The 21,090-nt window shown below is 37.8% G+C and overlaps 2 protein-coding genes across 4 annotated transcripts in view; one reads left to right on the top strand and one right to left on the bottom strand.

Moving 5' to 3' along the window:
- LOC139964801 (DNA topoisomerase 2-alpha-like) overlaps nucleotides 1–13,066 on the top strand; it is a 38,465-nt gene extending 25,399 nt beyond the window's left edge. For both annotated transcript variants that reach the window (XM_071966773.1, XM_071966775.1), the window contains exons 25-32: nucleotides 170–253; nucleotides 1,639–1,854; nucleotides 3,075–3,189; nucleotides 5,688–5,879; nucleotides 6,648–6,914; nucleotides 7,109–7,213; nucleotides 8,505–8,569; nucleotides 9,822–13,066. In XM_071966773.1, the coding sequence (XP_071822874.1) occupies nucleotides 170–253; nucleotides 1,639–1,854; nucleotides 3,075–3,189; nucleotides 5,688–5,879; nucleotides 6,648–6,914; nucleotides 7,109–7,213; nucleotides 8,505–8,569; nucleotides 9,822–9,989 (1,212 nt within the window). In that variant the 3' untranslated portion in view covers nucleotides 9,990–13,066. The remainder of the gene's footprint in view (nucleotides 1–169; nucleotides 254–1,638; nucleotides 1,855–3,074; nucleotides 3,190–5,687; nucleotides 5,880–6,647; nucleotides 6,915–7,108; nucleotides 7,214–8,504; nucleotides 8,570–9,821) is intronic.
- Nucleotides 13,067–13,433: 367 nt separating this feature from the next.
- Nucleotides 13,434–21,090, bottom strand: part of LOC139964810 (alpha-N-acetyl-neuraminyl-2,3-beta-galactosyl-1,3-N-acetyl-galactosaminide alpha-2,6-sialyltransferase-like) — a 32,850-nt gene continuing 25,193 nt past the window's right edge. For both annotated transcript variants that reach the window (XM_071966804.1, XM_071966803.1), the window contains exons 2-5: nucleotides 18,775–19,011; nucleotides 17,726–18,153; nucleotides 16,469–16,585; nucleotides 13,434–15,592 (exon numbers count right to left, since the gene is read on the bottom strand). In XM_071966804.1, coding sequence (XP_071822905.1) covers nucleotides 15,109–15,592; nucleotides 16,469–16,585; nucleotides 17,726–18,153; nucleotides 18,775–19,011 — 1,266 coding nt within the window. In that variant the 3' untranslated portion in view covers nucleotides 13,434–15,108. The remainder of the gene's footprint in view (nucleotides 15,593–16,468; nucleotides 16,586–17,725; nucleotides 18,154–18,774; nucleotides 19,012–21,090) is intronic.

Raw genomic sequence — 21,090 nt, 5'->3', positions numbered from 1 at the left:
CAGAAGAAGAGACATTGATAGAAAGGGGAAGAATGAGTGTGCGGGATTTTATGTATCGGTCGTTGTTTATTCAAAAGGGTTGATGGAACAGCATTCATTTTTGGTCTTATGGTACTAACCACAGTTATGTCAAGTAAGAGAACTTCATATTTGCCTCTTTCTTATTCAGGCTAAGGAGTTGGCTGACATTAGGAGGAAGACCCCAACCATGTTGTGGAGCAATGATTTAGAAATCTTCCTGACATCCCTAGAGGTACGTATGGGGCTAAGTCAGGGTCGAGGGTGATGCATCACTTTGTATGTCAATGCATTTGAAATATTTGATATAATGAAATACTCAAGTCCCCATTATATTGCAGTTTATTAGCTTTTTGACCGAAAAATCATTTCCAGAAAGGAAGAAACTCAATAGTTTGGATAAATTTCCAGTTTGGTATTGCTATTGCATTTAATTGTTGCCAGTAATCTCTAATTGTTACTGTGTGTTAGGTGGTGGATCGGGTAGGTAGCAGATATAGCGTAGTGGATCGGTTAGGTAGCAGATATAGCGTAGTGGATCGGTTAGGTAGCAGATATAGCGTAGTGTATCAGTTAGGTCTTGGATAAAGCGTAGTGGAGCAGTTAAGCATTCGATGTAGCATAGTAGATCAGTTAAGTATTGGATATAGCGTAGTGGATCAGTTAAATAGTGGATATAGCACAGTGGATCAGTTAAGTACTGGATGTAGCATAGTGGATCAGTTAGGTAGTAGATATAGCATAGTGGATCAGTTTAGTAGTAGATATAGCATAAAAAAATAAAAAAAAGTTGAAGGTTTACAGTCTTGTATGAGGCTAATGCCTCCTCACATGACTTAACAACTTAACCCCTGGTCATTGGTAACTTGTCACACCCACACACCAAAGTGTACACAATTCAATCAATCTCTCCTGGGGCACCACAACCACGTGTCCCCCGGGGGACTTCCCTTTGGGTGCAGCCACAAATCGGCGCACGCAACTATATTTACAAGTTACCTCGCAGGTCCCCATTTAAACACCTGGGTGAAGAGAGGCAATGGAGATAAAGCGCCTTGCCCAAGGACACAACGCAATGATCTGGCCAGGGCTCGAACCTATAATCCTTAGATCACAAGTCCACTGCCTTAACCACTTGACCACAACGCCCTCCTCAAATATCGGTATATAAAAAATAGCATATTGGATCAGTTAGGTATTAGATTTAGCATAGTGGATTAGTTAATTCCTGGATAATGCGTATTGGATCAGTGAGGTAGTGGATATAGCGTAGTGGATCAGTTAGGTACTGGATAATGCGTATTGGATCAGAGAGGTAGTGGATATAGTGTATTGGATCACTTAGTTACTGGATATAGTGTATTGGATCAGTAAGGCAGTGGATAATCCGTATTGGATTAGTGAGGTAGTGGGTATAGCATAGTGGATCAGTAAAATACTGGAAATAGCGTAGTGGGTCAGTTAGCTACTGGATAATGCGTATTGGATCAGTTAGGTAGTAGATCACTTCATAGCATTACTGTACTACGTTTCTATAATTTTGGACCGTTAAAATCATCAATACAAAACCGTTTGAACCTGGATCCAAACTTGACAGCCGTTTCGTTTGTCGTCGTTTAGGAGTTAGAGGCAAATGAAATTGCTGAGATGGAAGCTCCAGTGGAGGTGGTACTCCCCGCCAATGCCAAGGGTAAGAAGGGAAGAGGGATTAAGAAGAAGAAGGTGGTGACCCAGGAAGAGACAAAGCCTTCACCGTTTGCCAGGAGGGTGGTCCCCCGAATTGACCCCTCCCTGAAGGCCAAGAAACCAGCGGCAGCAGGTGGAGCCAGAGGCAGGGTGAGTTAATCGATTTTTGTATCACCATTCTTGTCTAAACACAGGCACAAGCTTTTTCCGCGAATTCGCGGAATATCCGTGATTTCTTTTCTACCTCCGGGATAAAAAGTATTATCCTAACACACTGTAGCATACACAGTTCTGTGATTTTTTTCTTACCCCAGGCTCATCCCTGTAAACAACACATTGTGAGTTTTTAAATTGAATCATTAGAGATGCTTGATGTAGTTGAAGTAGGACGTCTCCCGCTATGCAAGTAGGCCATCACAAGGGATAATGTTCATTCACATGTTGTATCAGCGTCTCCATGGACGCTGAGAAATGGCTGTCATTTATTGAAATCAATTGTTAAACAGCAGATGGTTCTCGGTTCCCTCAGTCACTGTATGTAAAGCCCATCGCAAACTGCCCAGCTGAACCCGACCGGGCTCAGCACAAAGGTCGCGACCTAATCTTTTCATAATCGTGAAGACCCATAGTCTTACACTCGACTCCCACACACTGCACCACTGTCGAGTTTACTACACACACAGAACTATTCTCTGCGATTGTCGACGCTGGTGAAAGTGGCACGCACAATTGTTTGCCCGTGATTGGTTAAGACTGGATGATGTGGATGTTTTCACTTTTCTTTGTACAAAGACATATAATAAAAACAAAACATGACATCTGACTTTATTCAAATCTGAATTTAGTGTTAACGAGATGATCTGATGTATCCATTTGGGTTGTTACAACCAAAAAAGGAATTGTTAAACAACCTTAAAGGGTGTGAAGACTCGCGCAAAAAGAAACGTCTAATGCCGGTTATTTGACCTAGTTTCGAATGAGGTGTAACAAGTGTTAAACACCACCATCGATCCCAGAAAATACACACACAGCTTGCTACTGTCGGTAATTAGACACTAGTGTACAGTCAGTACATACAGCTGCGGTCAATATCCACAGCACAGTATACAAACAAAACAGCGATGGACATCTCAGGTCCAGCTAAAGATAACAATTAAGGTATCATGTTTCATTACTGTCTGCATTTTGTAGCAACACGAACAAAATGTCACTTGCAAGCAACAGAAAGTTAACTTTTTCAGATGGCCGCTACGGTTTGGGGCGAGTCTTCAATACCTTTAAGGATAAATTTCAGTTCAGGCAAGAACTTCCGCTACCCCAAGTTTATTTATATATATATATGTCGCATTTTGCTTTCTCTTTCTTCTCAGAAACCAAAGATTACGTCGCCAGAGGACGGCAAAGAGATTAAGATGGAGATAAAAGAAGAACCCAGTGAGCCGTTGTCTCTAGCCGAAAGGCTCGCAGCCAAGACCAAAAATGGCGGTATGGACTCCTCCCCTTTTCGACAAAACTCCCGAAACTTTCATTCCATTAAGTCTATCAGCAGAGTTGGATCTTGTGGGATAGCCACTAAGCCATTTTCAAATCCTTTCAACCGTAATTGTTTACTTCAGTCTCGGAGTGGTTATCAAGGGCGGCCCTTCCTGGTGCCCTTTGCGCCTCACAGGATCGTGAGGGTAAATTCCTTGCATCTGACGACAGAGTTAACTCACTCAAAGTGTGCCGAGAAATCTTCCAAAGCGAAATTCATAGAACGGTTGATTAAATTTGCCATCAGAGTGAAAAGATAGTATTAAATCCAGGTTCTCTTATGGAGAATTCTATTAGTCGGGTCTGTCCAAGCTTGTTATTCTAGTTGTATTCAAAATGGATGTTCTGGTACTTGTTGACCTCTTCTGGGCTGGGGGTGGGTGAGTTGGTGGGGTGGGGGTGGGTGAATTGGTGGGGTCAGGGCAGGAATTGGAAGAATAACTTTGAAAAATGATTAATCATGTCTGAAGCAACTGGAGCCATCAGTCTTGTGAGAATCACTTTCCCATAATGAATTTACCACCTTAATTTTGCCCCCCATCGTAGCGACCCTTTGCCATTTGATGAATTCTAGATCTAGAAAATGCATTTAACAAACAATTCTTTCTTACCAATATTAAATATCATTTCTGACAGAAAATTGTTGTTACTCTGTCCTTTTCGTACGAAGTCAAGTGTCCTTGCGTTTATATTGTCAAAGTTATTCTCTGGGACTTACAGGGTTATTGCATGTCTCCTTTTTGTTCACATGATAATAAAAAATAACTTGAAAAATAGCCAATTATAAGGAAGGAATTGCACTGCATTACAATGGTTACACCGCATAAAATCACACGCATGTGAAAATGTCCAAAATCATCCACTTTTTTTGGGGGGGGGGGAATTTTAGATGGTATGAAACTTTAAAAATTCAAAATACAAAAGGTTGCCTTATGAAGATTCACCTTATGAATACCAAGACCGATGTAAATTTTATACAAAACCATGGTTTTCTAGATACATCTTTGTTAAATTTTTGTATGCATGCTGCCCTCTAGAGGGGATTCTGTGTATTCTACTTTGTTGGTGGGGGGGGGGGGGGGAGCATCAGTTGGGCTTGTTTGCCCAACATTATTTGAGGAGTATTCAAGATAAGTTTCACCTCATAGTAATCATTGTCTAAATTTTCAAAGTGCAAGATGTATTTAATAAATTATATTTTCAAAGATTATCAGTAAAGGAGAATTCTCTTTTTATTGTAATTATTTACTTCAATGACAAAAAAAGATGAGTTGTTTTCTCCTTTCATCAATTGCCAATTTAAAAAGGAACGATATCATTTCTCGCTTATAAGTTTCAAATTTATTTGGCCAGGTCAACATTGGGTCATTTGCTTGCCAATAGTCTGGTGGTTTAATACCTTGAATGTAAACAATTTTAGTTGATAAAAAAGATTCGGGCTATCTGACCCATGAATATATTAAAAAACATTAAATTACATATTTCACCACAACAACAGCTCTATTCTTCATGAGTAAAATCATCCAGTTGAACAAGAAGTTAAAGTTTGGTAACCACTATCCGCACATCAACTCTGTAGAGGTTCTAAATATTTACATAGATTCAAATTAGTAATAGATAGTTAAACCAGAGATTAATTGTCATACATAAAATTCAAGCTTATCTTTAAAAGAAAAATACATAAAATTCAAGCTTATCTTTAAAAGAAAATGATTCTCAAGGCAATGAGCTTGTAAATTTGAAAACCCTGCAACCGACTGGGTTAAATAATATTGGGTTTGAAATGTTCTTATCGTGTGAAATGTCTTCAGACAACAACTGTTCACTCTTGAAGGAAATATTTTCTAAGGCAAAAGGAGGTATACCCCTACCCCGATAATTTATGTCACCCCTGTAAAATTATCACTTTTTGTGTGCAAAAGGTTAGGTTAAAGCAGCAATTTGTTTCGAAAATTTATAGTTTATACTCCCAAAAATTTGTAATTTTGGGTTAAGTAACATCCAGTTTATGTGTGAAAGTCGCATTTCTTACTGGAGATATTTATGTAGAAAAATCATGTGTAACTATGGTTACTCTTGTTTAGAATCTGACATTGGCAGATGTGTGTGAGAGTCAGATATGGTTATTACAAAATTTAACTGATGGATTTGAAAGTGGTAAAGTTTGATTTGCTCAATTGTGGTGGTAATTCTTAGTCTGGCATCCATTTTGGATTCTTAAATGAATTGTTGAGACTAGAATACAAAAGTCATCAAATTGTCATGGTCTCTGTTTCTTGTAGAAGACGTTTCGAATGATTTTTTGTACCATTTCCGTATCTAGTAAATGTGGTAGGCATTTAAATGGCAACTAAGAGTGTGAAGACACTAGAAAATATCTCTTCAAAAAATCCTCAAAAATCTGAGTTATAAAATAACCACCTCCTTTTGTCTTCGATCATATTGAACAGATACTAAGGATGCCAATAAAGGCCTTAAGCAAAGTAAACTGAGCTTCAAACAATCCTCGCCCAAGAAGAAGACGACCAAGCCGAAGCGTAATCCGTGGTCTGATGATTCTAATTCCGACTCTGATGATTTCAGCGAACCGACATTCAAACCTTTGCCGAAAGATAAAGAGCCTATCAAAAGGGCTGCAGCTGGTAAGTTGACCCCCCCACCTCACCCCTCCCCTTATGTTTGGAGGTGCCATTTTATTTTCATTCCTACCAAACTGTCTTGTTTGTCTTTAGAGGAGATTGGTGATTGATAACTTTTGGGTTATTGGGAAAATCCATGTGACATACATTCAGAAACTGCAGTTCCCATAGCATAAATATACTATAGGAATGTGTAATATATAGATATATATCTATATATATATTATTTGTATTATAAAGGATGATGTATATTATTATGTATCATGTATATTATACACTATGTATATATATTTTTTTAATGTAATGTGATGGATTACTGTGTCAATAGTAGAGTGTAATTCCATTGGACTGCAGTAGTCTTTTGTTGCTCATTATAGCTAAATTATGACAAAACAGAAGATGATACTATTATTATTACATAACAGATTTTCCTATATATATATATATATATATATATATATATATATGCATAACATTAGGATTCCTCTTCACGTGACAGTTATTTCAAGTAACTATCAGTAAGATGGGGGAAGGGAATTCTACGGGGTAAATTATTCAGTCCGTTTAGCTCTCGGTGGAAGAAGAAACTTTAAAGCGACCATATTTAGCCTTCTTCCGCCTCAACAACATTAAACATTTATCCCTCTGGTCACAGAGAGATAGGCCATTCCCCAGTCAGGGTGCAGGATTTTCTGACATTTGTCAGCGTAAAAAACTCGGTGACCGTCGTGAAAGTTACGGACAGTAATCGTTTGATTTCTGAATTTTCAGTTCGTAAGAAGTACACGGAAGACAGCAGTGACGACGAAGATGATGATTTCATCTCCAAACCCAACGAGAGCGTAGACTTTGTCCCGTCAGACGTAGAGGATGGGGACAATGCTGAAGACTCCTTCATCGCTCCTCCAAAGAAATCCAAGTCAACGAAGAGACCGGCAGCCGTCATCTCAGATGACGAAGATTCGGAGACACCCATGAGTCAGGAGAGCGCCCCTGTCTCCATCCCGAGTAGCCCCGGAGGGGTTAAGGAGAGTGATGGTGAGTCAAGAAAGTGGATAAATTATAAGGATGGAACATTTGCTGCATTATAAAAAATATAATAATAATAATAATACAAGTAAAGTAAACTGGCCTACAAGTTCATTGCTTCATTATATAATTGATTTATTGTTTTGGTTGTTTTATATACTTATTAATTTATGTACTTCTTTGTCTGTCATCTTTTGACGCAGAGAACTCACCCAGGAGTTCTCCTTTGAAGAGAAAAGAACCAATGAGCGACTCAGAAGAAGAGGAAATCCAGCCCAAGAAGAAGAAGGCCCCTCCAAAGAAGAAAGGTATTTATCAGGCATGAGCTTTTTCCGAGAATTCGCGGAATATCAGTGATTTCTTTTCTACCTCGGGGACAAAAACTATTATCCTAACACACTGTAGCATACGCAAACTTGAGCCTATACCGCAATTTTTGCAAAGTTCCGTGAATTGTTTTTTGCCCCAGGCTCATACCTGATTTATTGATTGTTTAAAAAGATAATATTATCCAGAGGCTAGACAAGAGATTATAACAGTCTCATTATCTGGTTACCATGACACCAATCATGACAATCTATATCAAGATATGGTACTTTTCTCTCCCCTTAATCCCTGCCCTCACATTTTGACCCCTTCACAAAAAGGAGCGAAATGAAAAATTCACACGTTATCTTTAAATTCAATATCCTGCCTTGTGTCTGTTAACAGCATTTCATTTTAAAAAAAAATTATCCAAATCTTAATCTTCATAAGAAATAATGTTCAACACACCTTATTATCACAATAACGCTTATTATCACAATAAAGTCTCAATACATGTTTGCTGATGAATTTCGGAAGACAAACTTCGGAAGTAGATTCGATGTTTCTTATTCTAAATGCACTCTGACCATGTACGTTTAATGGAGAAAAGCTGTCGCAATCGAAAGAAAGAAATTCATTTTCTGTTGCACTTATGGTGCGAACGATTTACCGTAAAATCACTGCGACCGCCCATATCAGCATGTTCATTACACAAACGTAGCCTATATATACTCGTAAGTCCTATGCCTAACGGTCATAAATAAAACAGATTTGATTAGCGCATGATCTGTTGGGCGGGGCTTGCAAATTTTGAGTGATGTTTGTTGAATCTACAGACTCTTTAAACAAAACTGGTTGATTTTATATCAGCTAAAAATGTTTAACGACAGATAACACAATAAAAATGGTTATTAATTTTAAAACTGCATAGAACGGTGTTATTTTCACTGAGCTTTTAGGGCAGTTTGCTGGAAAGGTCGAAGTTAAAATTTTTGCAAACACACATTGAGACTTTCATTGTATAGAAATATCCTTTAGAAAGTGCATTTCCATGGAGAAAAAAAAACCCCCACTACCTATGCATAAATCTTTGTAAAGAAAAATATTTACTACTTTTTTTAGCGAGGGTTTGGATTATTGGGAGGTACCCAAAATGAAAGAAACCAGAAAAACACATAACTTTAGCACTTGATTTTGTGATAATTTCACACAAAATGTCTTCAGTACATCAAACTGTTATCCTGTGTTCATATTCACAACATGGCTCATTTTATTGCTACTTTTTCTTTCCAGCAAAGTCTTCCACAACCGATTCTGACGTGCCAGAAAAGAAACCCAGGGCTAAGAAAGTAACAAAGGTAAGCCGCTCTGATTTGTTTGTGTGTTCTGGGGTATTTTGGGGGGGGGGGGGAGTTTTGTTTTTTTGCTGTATCTAAACAACAGAGATGTATTTTTTTTACTGTATTGTTTTGGGTACAAGCTCCAATCACCACTTCTACGCTTCTGCCCATTCCGCGCCTTAATGAAACTCTAAAGCAATTAATTAATCTCCTTAATCTTTGAATTGAACCTTATTTAGAACAAGATTGACCTGTTTGACCAAACCGTTTTATGAAGATTGATAGAAATGGTGTTTTGAACTTTGACACTGAGGCAACTCATGGTAGTTACATAGAAACGGTTGCTTTGTCTTCATCTGTATGTCTTATGTGATAATATCAGAAGGGGTCTGAAAGTCAGTTATTTCAGCTTTGAGGACAAACATATTTAAATTGAATATCATGTCAAACTTTTCAAATAATTCGATTTGCTCTGAATGCCTCTTGTATGTAAATGACAAAGGCATTGGGAAAATGAGTTTTGCGATTTTGTTGTTTTGATAATTTCAGTTACACTAAGGTATTTTAATTCATCTATTCACTTCTAATTAAATATTGATAGTGAAAGCAAAACTTTGTATTTGCAAATGATCACCAGAAAACTTGTTTTGGAAAATCGTCAACAAAATGCAAAATGTTTTCGAATCATATTTTTCAGACTGACTTTAGACCTGTCGTTTTGATCTTGGTGAAGTTTTGATATAATATTTAAATCTATTAAGCCTGTTACAATGTAGTTTAAACTTTGAGTTCTAAACCTCATCTCAAGTCTTATTTTGAGTAATGGAGAAAACAAGATGTCAACCGGTGGTCTGCAAAATTTGACACCAATGAGCTTCAGTGAGGACTGAAGCACGACCCCCCCTCTCCATAGATGCCCAAAATGCATTTCACCTTTGCTTGGATAATGGACCCCCCACCACAAGCTTTGAAAACTGAATGAATCTCCCAACATCCCCGAAAACTCCTGTGACCCTGTTGCGGTAGTTCAATGCCCATGACAAAAGTGTTGAAATATTAATTTTTGATGGAATCAAATAGTCATTTGTTGCTCACTCACTCAGTTATTTATTTTTTTTAAATTTGCTAGTTCAAGTCCCTTCGTCTGATCGAGTCCGTTCTTATATCGAGAAATAGTATTTTAGCTTTGGTATATATCCGCTGAAATTTACCAGCAAGTTTCGAACGACGATTATTTATTCTATTTTTTCCTTCTTGTTTTTTGTTCCAGAAACCAGCCAAACCCAAGAAGAAGATTGCTTTCTCCGATTCTGAAGAAGAATCATTCCAGATCGAGGAGGATCTCGAGGTTGCTCCCCGAGCCGAGAGAGGGCGACGTGCACGTGCCCCTGTCAAGTACAACTTTGGCGATTCGGGTGCCGAAAGCCAGAGTGATTAGATCGCGGCCTCTGTGAGAGATTTACAGCTTCTTGTATCTATTTATTCATGAGATGAGCACCGATTTTGATTCCAGCTATTTAAGTAAGTTATTTAAACGTATGAAAATTTACACCCAATTCATGCAACCGTAGAACCAACGTGGAGTTTTCTGTGTGGTTCTTTATTGGTTTTACACCATGAATTTATCACAGATGTATTTTGCGAAGAGAGCCTTGTAGGATTTATGTCATAGTAGAGTAAGAGCAGACTTATTTACAATTTAGTGAACAAGACCTAACTAACCATGATGAATATTTCTGAACATCCTTATGCAACTCGTTATTTCTGTTTGTTTGGCAAGAGCGGTTGACAATGATTTGATTCAGAACAGATGATTTTCTCGGTTAACAGATTGAGGGAGATAACGCAAATTAAAAGTGACGTGATGTTTAAGTTTGCGCCGCCGTTTGCCATAGAATGTACGACGACAATGACTTTTCATTGGAAATTCGATAGAAATGATTGTCGTAGAGAATACATTATTAAAATTTTAAATGAAATGAAAATATAATCGATCAAGTTACATGAATTCAGAAGAAGGTGCATTTTTAGGGGTTGGTCCCGAGAAGTTAAAGTGAGAAGTGCGGAGGAGTACTCAATTTCCTGTATGTGAAGAGAAAGGTTTAGAAATTGTATGATCTGGTTGGCTCTGTGTGTGGTTCAAGTTACCTTGTGACTTCAACAGCAGGACTGAAAACATCTGTACTTGAAATCATACCTTCCTTAAACGGGGGTCCTGAGAGAGTTGAAATGGGGAGTATTAGTTGATAATTCAATTTAGGGCAAATGTGTTTTGGTGGAATTAATTCATACAGGATCTTGCCCAGATGGCAAAAATACATTATAGAAATAAAAAATGGTTTCTAAACACATGTACAAGTCTGGGGTTTCGACGAGATGGTACCTTCGAGACTGAAGAACATGTTAATATTGATGGTTCCCAAGTAGGGCTCAGCTTTTGTATGAACAAGGTTACTGCTGTTATTCCAATCATTGTAAATATCACAACTGTGTCATAAATTGAGCCCCAAGTTTTTTGTCCCTGTAAAATGTCTACGATTTGATTGATTCATTTTTTTTTAATTTTTATTTAAAGATTCGTTTTTTTTTTCATTTTCTGCTGTTTGGCACCTCAGATCCTCATGCATTTGTTCCCAATGTTTTTGTGTTTCTTGATTCTCAAGTGCAAATGTGAAATGGGGTTGGTGAAAGTGGTTAAATATCCAAAGTGTGTTCTGGCTGTTTTCTTCGATGAGGAGAAATTTTGAAGAAAATTATAAAATAATGGTTGTGTTGATAGTAATGTCTGTTCCGCAGAAATATGAAATGGCCTCTCCTAACATTGAAAGACGATCCACACAAAATTTGCTCAGATGTATTGATTTAGACTTTTGTTGATATTAGTTTAGAAAATAATCGAATGTGTGTCGTCTACTTTGAATGTGTCTTCTGTAAAATATAAAAAAAATACTCATGCGGATTGGCTCAGTTCTGGCAATTTTAAACGTAAAATAGAGTTTTGTGGTGATACCTTTTAAGCTCAAAGTGTTCCCGACCCTGTACAGTAACAGTGAAGGCATCCTTGTAGAAGTGTCTAGATCAAATTTAGGAATGTATGGAATTATGATAAATCAGCTATAAAACAAAGTAACTTCATTGGGGGGGGGGGGGGGGGACAGGTGCTAGTTAGAAGCAACAACGGGCGACATGCTATTTCAATGTTACTTGATACGGTTGGGTTGTCGACCCTATGGAAGGCTCCAGAGTAAAATGTTTCATCTTGATTTACAAGGGATCAACCTATCTCCAATTTGGCCAATTTTTTACTCAGTTTTGTCAATGTTACACAAACTGGAAATTGAGTAGCTCAGGCAAAAAATAGTTGAGATGTAACATTTTGACATCTAGTAGCAGTTCCCAGGACAATGGAGTAATGTCAACTCTGAAAATAACGGTTTGGGATTGACTTTAGAGTAATAGGTAAAGAGGTTCTGGGTTCAATTCCCGGGAGGGCTTCACATGAATTTACCACCTGTTTGGTTAGTAAAATTCATGTCTGTAACAAAGCCTTTTTGATTTTTTCATTCTCTGGTAACCTCACCTTATACCCTTACACTGGGTCCAGCACCTGTTTATGAGTTTGGCAGTGCCCCTGGTGAGGTAACCTCATTAGCTCTCTTGATAACCTGCGGGAGACTCGAAAATGTTGTCCTGCATGGTCCTAGCTGACAGTGAACAACATGGCTCCCCATGGGATGTAATTTTGTCCTTGAGAGAACTGGGAGTTGTCTCTAATGAGAGCAATAGTTTAAACACATTATTGCCTGCAGGTGTTTTTCTATGTGTATGTAAAATCTATGGTTGGATGTATGGATGTAACTTACAAGATTCTCCGATTGTTCTGTTCTTAAAAAGATTGTTCTGTAAAAGCTACCAGATAATACTTGCATTTTACCTTATATATATACAGTATATGATCTACTATATGATCTACTATATGATATATGATCTACTACATGATGTAGTTTCTCTAGTGGGGGGGGGGGGAGGTGCAGGGAAAAGCATGCAATCAGGACCCAATAACATTAAATTCAATAACTCGCTTCATTTGTGGTTATGTACCTTGCTTCTGATAACTCTCAGAATGGCTGTTTTGTTTTCATTCAGAACAGCATGGAAACTGATCAACCTTTCATGTGTAACTTTGTCTTAATGTCAAGGTAATTTTCCAAAGTGCATGTTCAACACCTGTTTTTTTTCTTTTTTGGCACCTGTTGTTTGCTAAGATCATAAGTCACACTTTCACCATATTTTGCTGAATTCGTTAAACTTGCCAGTGTTTCAAAGCAATTTTTGAAGGTGTCTTTAATTGATATTAATATTATACAGTATTTGTCTATGGAGTTTTAGCACCTGTATACCATTAGTAAGACGACACCATTTTGGACAGAAAAATAGTCATGTAGAATTCCTACTTGAAAGTTCTTGTATGAAATATGAAATCGATGTAAATAAATTCTTTTTTTCATACTTTGACTTGAACTTGTTTCAGAACTGTTCTTTTCATCCACCACCCCCCCCCCCCCTTCATCTCATACCATTACGATCAGTAGAACTTAGAAATATGTAAGAGACTGAAATGAAATAATGGAGGCAGGGGTTAGGATTACGAATTGTGTACCCAGTTAAGATATTGCATTATTTGGAGCTTGAATTTCAGCAGCCCACCCACCCCCCCCCCCCCCAATGACAATTTAATGCCATGTCAAACGTATGTAAAAGTTGTTTATTTCTTATTCTTTTCAAGAACTTTGTGGAGTTGAAGGCATAATGTTATTTCAAGGACGGTCTTACCCGTTCGAAAGGGATATAAAATATAAAAAAAAATGCAGCATGTTGGGTATAATTTTGATCATATTTATTTTCATAGTATTTGTGGCTTCAAGATACCCTTCAATTATTCCAGATAGCCTTCACAGTACAATTTGATTTCATAATTATTAGCAGTTCTAAGCAAATGAGCTCTGATTCTACTGAAAGTTTTACTAAGTGGAACTTCTTTTACTACATTACCTGATAGCCTTTTTGAAACAACCGTTTGCAGCAACTTGTAATATCCCTCTATGAACATCCTTTCGCATTGATTTTGATTATATGCCCGATAGGCTATTGATTGTATTAAAATCTATGTAACAATGCAGTTCATTATAGCTTGACCTAGTGTTATATTTTGAGTAAGACCAGTCCGACAGCCGGCCGGATTTGGCCCATGGCCACCAGGTGAGCATGTTTTTCATTTGAAAATAAACTTCCACTCACCTACAGTCCTAGAAATGTCATGCAGTAAACAAAAGAACCTCAGTTGGACTGAGCACATCCATCATAATCGGTTACGATAGTAACCCAGAATGTAAGTGACAGAATTATTTCCCTTATAACTCACGTTTTGAAATAATCTCCACATCTTAACATTATAGAAATGAATATTATGCTCACCTACCATTGCGCATGCGTACGACTGAGTACTAAACGTTTTTTTCGACACCGTACCTACCGAAAGCCGTTTTAACATTTAATAAGGAATTTCAGATATCTCGAAGTAATTTCAGATATCTCAAATTAAATTACAGATACCTCCAATTTATTTAAGATATCTACAAATAATTGCAGATATCTTAAAATCAATTTCCGATATCTCGAAATACCAGAGAATTTCAGATATCTGAAATTGAATTCGAGATATCTGAAATTGTTTTCGAGATATCTGAAATTGAATTCGAGATATCTGAAATTCTATTTCAGATATCTGAAATAGAATTGCAGATATCTCGAATTCCATATCAGATATCTCGAAAACATTTCAGATATCTCGAATTCAATTTCAGATATCTCGAATGCAATTTCAGATATCTCGATTTCAATTTAAGATATCTGAAATAGAATTTCAGATATCTCGAATTCAATTACAGATATCTCGAATTCAATTTCAGATATCTGAAAATTCCCCATTAAATGTTAAAATGGCTTTCCATACGTACGTATGGAAAGCCATTTTAACATTTAATCGGGAATTTCTGCATATGCATTTCAGATATCTGGAATTCAATTGCAGATATCTCGAATTCAATCTCAGATATCTCGAATTAGAATTGCAGATATCTTGAATTCAATTTCAGATACCTCGAATTCAATTTCAGATATCTCAAATTCAATGTCAGATATCTCAAATAGAATTTCAGATATCTCGAATTCAATTTCGGATATCTCGAATTCAATTTCAGATATCTCGAATTCAATTTTAGATATCTGAATTCGAATTTCAGATATCTCGAAATCTATTTTAGATATCTCGAATTAAATTTTAGATATCTGAAAGAAAATTTCAGATATCTCGAATTAAATTTAAGATATCTCGAATTTAATTTTAGATATCTGAAATAGAATTTTAGATATCTAAAATAATCAGTAAACAATTGAAGATATCTAAACTTCCCGATTAAATATTAAAATGGCTTTCCGTACGTACCATTGTTTACATGACTGATGATAATATAACATTATCATCCCATGTGATGACGTCACCTGACGTCGTTGCTACTACTGCTATAGCTTTCATCGTGTGTTTCTACTGGAGCTTTTTTGGCCTTATCAACTCGTTTAGCCTCTGGCAATAAATTCAAAATGGTGTCCAATGCTTCCTTATTATCAACATCAAATATTCTATTCCCCATTTGTAATCTCATCCTTCGCTTTGGAATCAACTGTGCTTTTCTCCATTTTATGTAATCTGCAACGTTCGTAAAAGAAGAATTGTACTTAGTTTGTATCTCTCTATATCGATTCAAAAATGGCGTGTCTAGTTCGCCGGATCCTGCCTCGTTGTCAGACCACGTGGGATGTCTAAAGGTGAGGTCACACCTCTCCGCCCAACGCGCAAAGATAGCTTTCTCTGTGATGAAGAGATGTCCTCCATCTAACCGGCTTTCACTGAGATTATAGTACTGGCATTCTGAATGTCCGCTTATATCGTAGTAGTGGTAAGGTATATAAATCACAGACGGACTGCGGAGGAAAGTTAGGAACGAAATTCAATTTCACAGTTATATGGTTGCATTCCTTTTCCTGGTTACATTCAATTCAGTAAGATATATATATTATGAAAAATCCAGAACAGTGAAAAACTTCCAGCCTACACCAGGATTCGAGCCCGGGCCTCCCGCTTTATATGCGGACACCATAACCACTAGGCTATGGACGCTGATTGTATGTCCAGAGGTTCGAAACCGGTAAGGAAGGTCTTAATTTCACTGTAGGCGTTTGTCACCTGTATCGAACAATACTAGTTCTGTTTTTGGTGACATATTTGCCTTACTCTAGAGACCAAACATGATGCTAACCAACTCGAAGTCATTTGTGATTTCTAAAGCCGGATCTCGAAAAAGATACTTTGAACAGACTTTATTAATGAAATGAAGGTAAACGACAAAGGCAAATGAATATATATATAATAATATTTATAAATCGTAAATATTCCTTCCTTAAATTCCTTTTAGAACCATTTTGCTTGTCGTTTTGCTATTTCCTTCTAGAGCACATTCAAGGAACATGCTGTGACACTGTCATTAAATATATATAAATTGACACCCCATCAAAACACATTCATGCAATTACATGGTGTAGCTATCTTGGCACATGTTCATAGTTTGAACTCTTTAAGACAACCTATACATGAGTCACAATTATGGCTTTGTCTGTCTCTTTTCTTCTTCTTCACTTTTTTCGGGACAACACTGACTTATTTGTATAGATGTCTTACCAAGAGATTACAACCTTACATTTCCAAGTTATGGAGTATACACGACAATAATATACATAGGCCTATATTTGATCACAACGATCTCGTCACCACGGATAAGTCGTCATGGTTACTGAACCAACCTGGGTTTTTGACAGTGGTTCTTTGGAACCATGCCGAACACCGTCACTCGATCGCAGACATCCAACGACGCCATCATCGTAAACCAACCCGTCGAGAGCCACGTGTTCGCTTGGTCTCTATGTGGGATTAGAAAGGGAAACTGCGTGGAAAAAATAATGGGATTTGTGCTTGATATCACCAAACGGTAGGCTATGATTATTCATGAATTCAGACGGGCGAATGCAGGGCATAATAGAATAAACGAAAGAAAGATTTATTATTTTCAGTTAAATTTCGATATCTATAAAATTCAACTCTTTTGCCCATTCATTTCAGTTAAAGTTCAATTGAATCATTACCGATTTTTTGTTATGACGTCACACATACTGAATGTCTTATAAAATGAAATAAAAAAATTAGACTCCAATATCATGTATATAAGGGATTTTTGCTTTGTTGGTTACCATGGTTTATGACGTGCGAGAGATTCTGTCAACCTTTTAACACTGAAAGTATCGAATGTTTGCCGTTATTCACAGTCGCATGAGAACTTCCACAGAGCATGCGCAGTTGGGTACACGATACACAGTATTTTGTTTGTCTAGACTCCCTGGTATATACCACCATGCAGACGACAATTATGTCAGTTTCAATCCTTCTTACTTTCAGAATGTCAGACCTACACGGAGTGCGAAGTTACCAGGGGATCATATATAACAATAAACCCAGCTAGTCAAAAACAAATACAAATACAAAAAAAGAAATTCATAATCATAATAATAGACGCGATTGACATTAGTTTTGGAACCGGGAAGGCCGGGAGGGTATAGCGGGAACAAAATGAGATCACTTTCTGTATGATCTTCGTTATGTGTATGAAGGGTGCCAATAATTTCTTTGCAAATGTGGAGATTTTGGTATAGTTATTATGTTTTTTTCTTTGTCAGTGGTTAGGGTGGGGGAGTCGAGCAGGGTTTGATGAGAGTTGAGATTACGTAAGGGACCTATTTGTACACTGATGACTGTGATGAACCAATGTTTTACTGTAAGCTTAGCCTATATATGTTCTTCCTTCTTATGTTCATTTTGTAATGAGTTGCGTGAAGGGTTTAAAAAGAGAATAGTTTAACTTTCAGCCAAATCAAATTCTTGTTCACATGTCAGGAAATGGATCGAACCAAGCTCATGAACACATGGCAGAAGAAAACGATGTGTGGAGGGAGGGAGGGAAGGTTGGGGCGGGGGGGGGGCTGGGTATGTTACATTAAAATGTTTACTTTGTAATTCCAGTCTCCTTTTGAAAAAGATTCTCAGCTTCCATCATCTTGGCGGGTGTGAACTCAAAAAAGTGGACATCTTGGTGCCTGCCAGCTAACTTTAAAGCATATTGATACTCCCGTCCTTTGCGCCTGCGCACGTGATGCTCATTCATCCAGTTAATGAGGATGACCTCTGCTCTGGTTTCCTTGGCAACCAGGATCTCTTTTCGGGAATGGTTCCGCGTGGCGAAAGATCTCGCCAGATTTACGTTAGCCATTGATCGAATGGTAGTCCTCGTACCGACGTCCTTTTCATAGCCTCGGACGGGGGCGTTGTTCATCCTGATGACGCAGTCGTGGGCGTCGATATCACCGCCTGCCCGAGATCCTAAGAGATGACCGGAACTTGAAACGACTGCGCATGATCCACACGATACACGTAAAGGCTATAGAACAAGTGAGAAGAAAATGTATGATTTTGAAATTTTGTGGGCGACGAACTTTAATCTACGGTAAGTCAAGGGACGCCAGAGAAGGGGAAAAGTATTTGGGGTCTCCACTCTCTCTTGTACTTTTTAAGAAATATCACCCAGGAAAGAACCTGGGCACGAAAAACCGAACGACTGATCCGCTCTCAACCCCAGTCCCCTTGCATTGTGACTGTGTGATCATCGTCAGGTGTGTATCACGATTCCCCTCGAAGGGGAAGCCAAAAGGCTGAGAAGCCCCCTCTCTCATTCAGGGCTTTTCTTGGAGATAGTAGTTTAATAGGAAACACGATACGCTTCAGTAAACCATATGGACTGATGCTTCAGCATTTAAGCCTAGACATTGTCAGCTGGTTTTGAACCGACTTCCGATTTGTGGTGCCCATTGTTACCGAGCTTTAAATGAGGAATTCGGCATTCTAAGCCACTTTAGTGTGAACGTGTTCAATTGTATTTATTTAAATTCTAAGCAGCAACGAGAAGAGACTGGAAGATTTTCGGGGTAAGTGCAAGTTGCCATATTAAACTGTAAATTAAATATAGACATATTGGCAGCCATTAATCAAATCTATTGCTTACCTTATGGAAAATGATATCGCGGTAGCCATTAAACACCGTCCCATGTCCTATTCTCGGTTTATTAGCCGATGACCGTTTAACCGCAGATCGCTCCGAACCGGTAGAATGGAGTATCACAGACGGGAGGCTGTCGGCAACTTTCATAACAGCGTCGCTGTAGTTATTCAGTAAGATGATATAGGCAGTTGTGAAGACGAAAAGTTGAAGAAATGAAAAGACGAGCAGACGGCGAGGTTTCTGAGAACAAAATAGTATATACGGTAATAGTAATGGTCACGTGGGTTAAGATGGTCTATACCTAAGCACATACTCGTCAGAAACAGCTCAGGTATAAAAAACGTAGATAACGAAGTATGGGGTATACCAGACTTTGAGTTACTTGACCATTTTGTGTAGCCAAGGGTGAGGGGGGGGGGGGGTAAATCACACGGACATACAGAACTTTTCAATGACAAAACGGGTCGCCAAAAACAAGTTTATGCAACAACAAAAAAGACCAATAGCGATGATATATACGGATATGATAGCACCATTTTCATCTAAGCTACATGTTATATTAAATGTACTCTTAAACATATGTATATGACACAGATGTACCTCATACTAGGTTTCATTACATTTGTGTAAAGTGAGTTTTATTGTCGTGTCACGTCACTATACCAGTATAATGCTGCTGTCTATAGTCGGCTTATTCATCGACGCCACTGTTTATTATATTATACATATATATATATATATATAGATATATATAGATATATATATATATATTAGCCACTGTATTATATTATATATTATATATATATACATATACATGTATATATATATATATGTATATATATAAATGAAAATCGTAATGAGTTGGAAAATCAAGAACAGTGAAAAAACTTTCAGCCTCCATCGGGATTCGAACCACGGGCCTTCCGCTCTGTACGCGGACACCCTAACCACTAGGCTATGGACGCTAATTGTATGTCCAGAGGTTTGAAACCGGTAAGGAAGGTCGTAATTCCACTGTAGGCGTTTGTCACCTGTATCGAACAATACTAGTTCTGTTTTTGGTGACATATTTTGCCTTACTCTAGAGATCAAACATGATGCTAACCAACTCGAAAATCATTTGTGAATCCTTAAGCCGGATCTCGAAAGAGATACTTTGAACAGACTTTATGTTAATGAAATGAATATATATATATATATATATATATATATATATATATATATATATAGGCCTATATATATATAGGCCTATATATATATATAGGCCTACATATATATATATATATATATATATATATATATATATCCACTGTTGTAATTCAGTGACTAAATCGTAACAACACAACAGTTCATGTTCCATATAGAAATTGTTCATGGCCACATGTTCACGGCTATACTATCCCCCTGTATTACCATATCTTTCTCGATGACGGACTTTTCTTCCATTTGTTTTCTTTGAAAATAAGCCTCAAGAATGTAGCCTGTACGTGCACATACATGAGTATGATAGCAATTGAATTATATTATCATTTTGCATTTAAAGGTGAAATCTGAACCGAACAAAAGCAGATTTATAGAAAGAAGAAGTCTAAAAGTGTGAAACGTGATTGTCAAGAGAAGGTTTTAAATCATAAAAGTATTACCCTTGATTCCCGTGCACGGTTTATGTGCGTGTAAACGAAACTGGTAACTTCGGTTTGATTAAACTGGGTTCCACACAATATGCTAGACTAAGGTGTTGGGAGAAAAGTTAATCCAGTGCACCCACTCCCGTGACCAAATTTACATATAACATTACATGAGAATTGAAAGCCCAGAAAGTTGTCCCATCTGTTATATTCTATGTCGCATGTAGCAGGTCCTACATATTGATTTACATACTACCTAGGATAGATATATTTTTGGGCTTTCCATGTAGCCTACTAAGGTTCCGTGGGCCGCATAAATGGTATTATGATAACCTCGCTGCCTGCAGATAATCTGCTCAAGAGACGCACCTGTGGGCCCACCTAGAATGTACTAGACCAAGATCCTAGCAACAAGTTATAATTGGACACTATACGCTTAGGTCTGTTCTGCGAATTCCGACCCTTTTGCCATGGTATAGGCTCCTACACGCGAAAGACTTCTCGTCGTTCTTTGGGGTATAGCTCCGGGGGGGGGGGGGGGGTATTGTGGAGACAAAAAGAAGTTTAAGTTGAGAGACTATGAAATCTATGCGTACGCGGATATACTTACACATGCGCAGTACTCGTCTATCGTTCCATGTTGCAAAACCCCCACTGCCCACATAATCTTACATGCCCCAAACGAGAAGCT

This window comes from Apostichopus japonicus, chromosome 23 (genome assembly GCF_037975245.1).
Source record: "Apostichopus japonicus isolate 1M-3 chromosome 23, ASM3797524v1, whole genome shotgun sequence".
NCBI lineage: Eukaryota > Metazoa > Echinodermata > Holothuroidea > Aspidochirotida > Stichopodidae > Apostichopus > Apostichopus japonicus.
The sequence above is the reverse complement of the archived record's forward strand: the minus strand, read 5'-3'. Positions and strand labels throughout refer to the sequence as shown.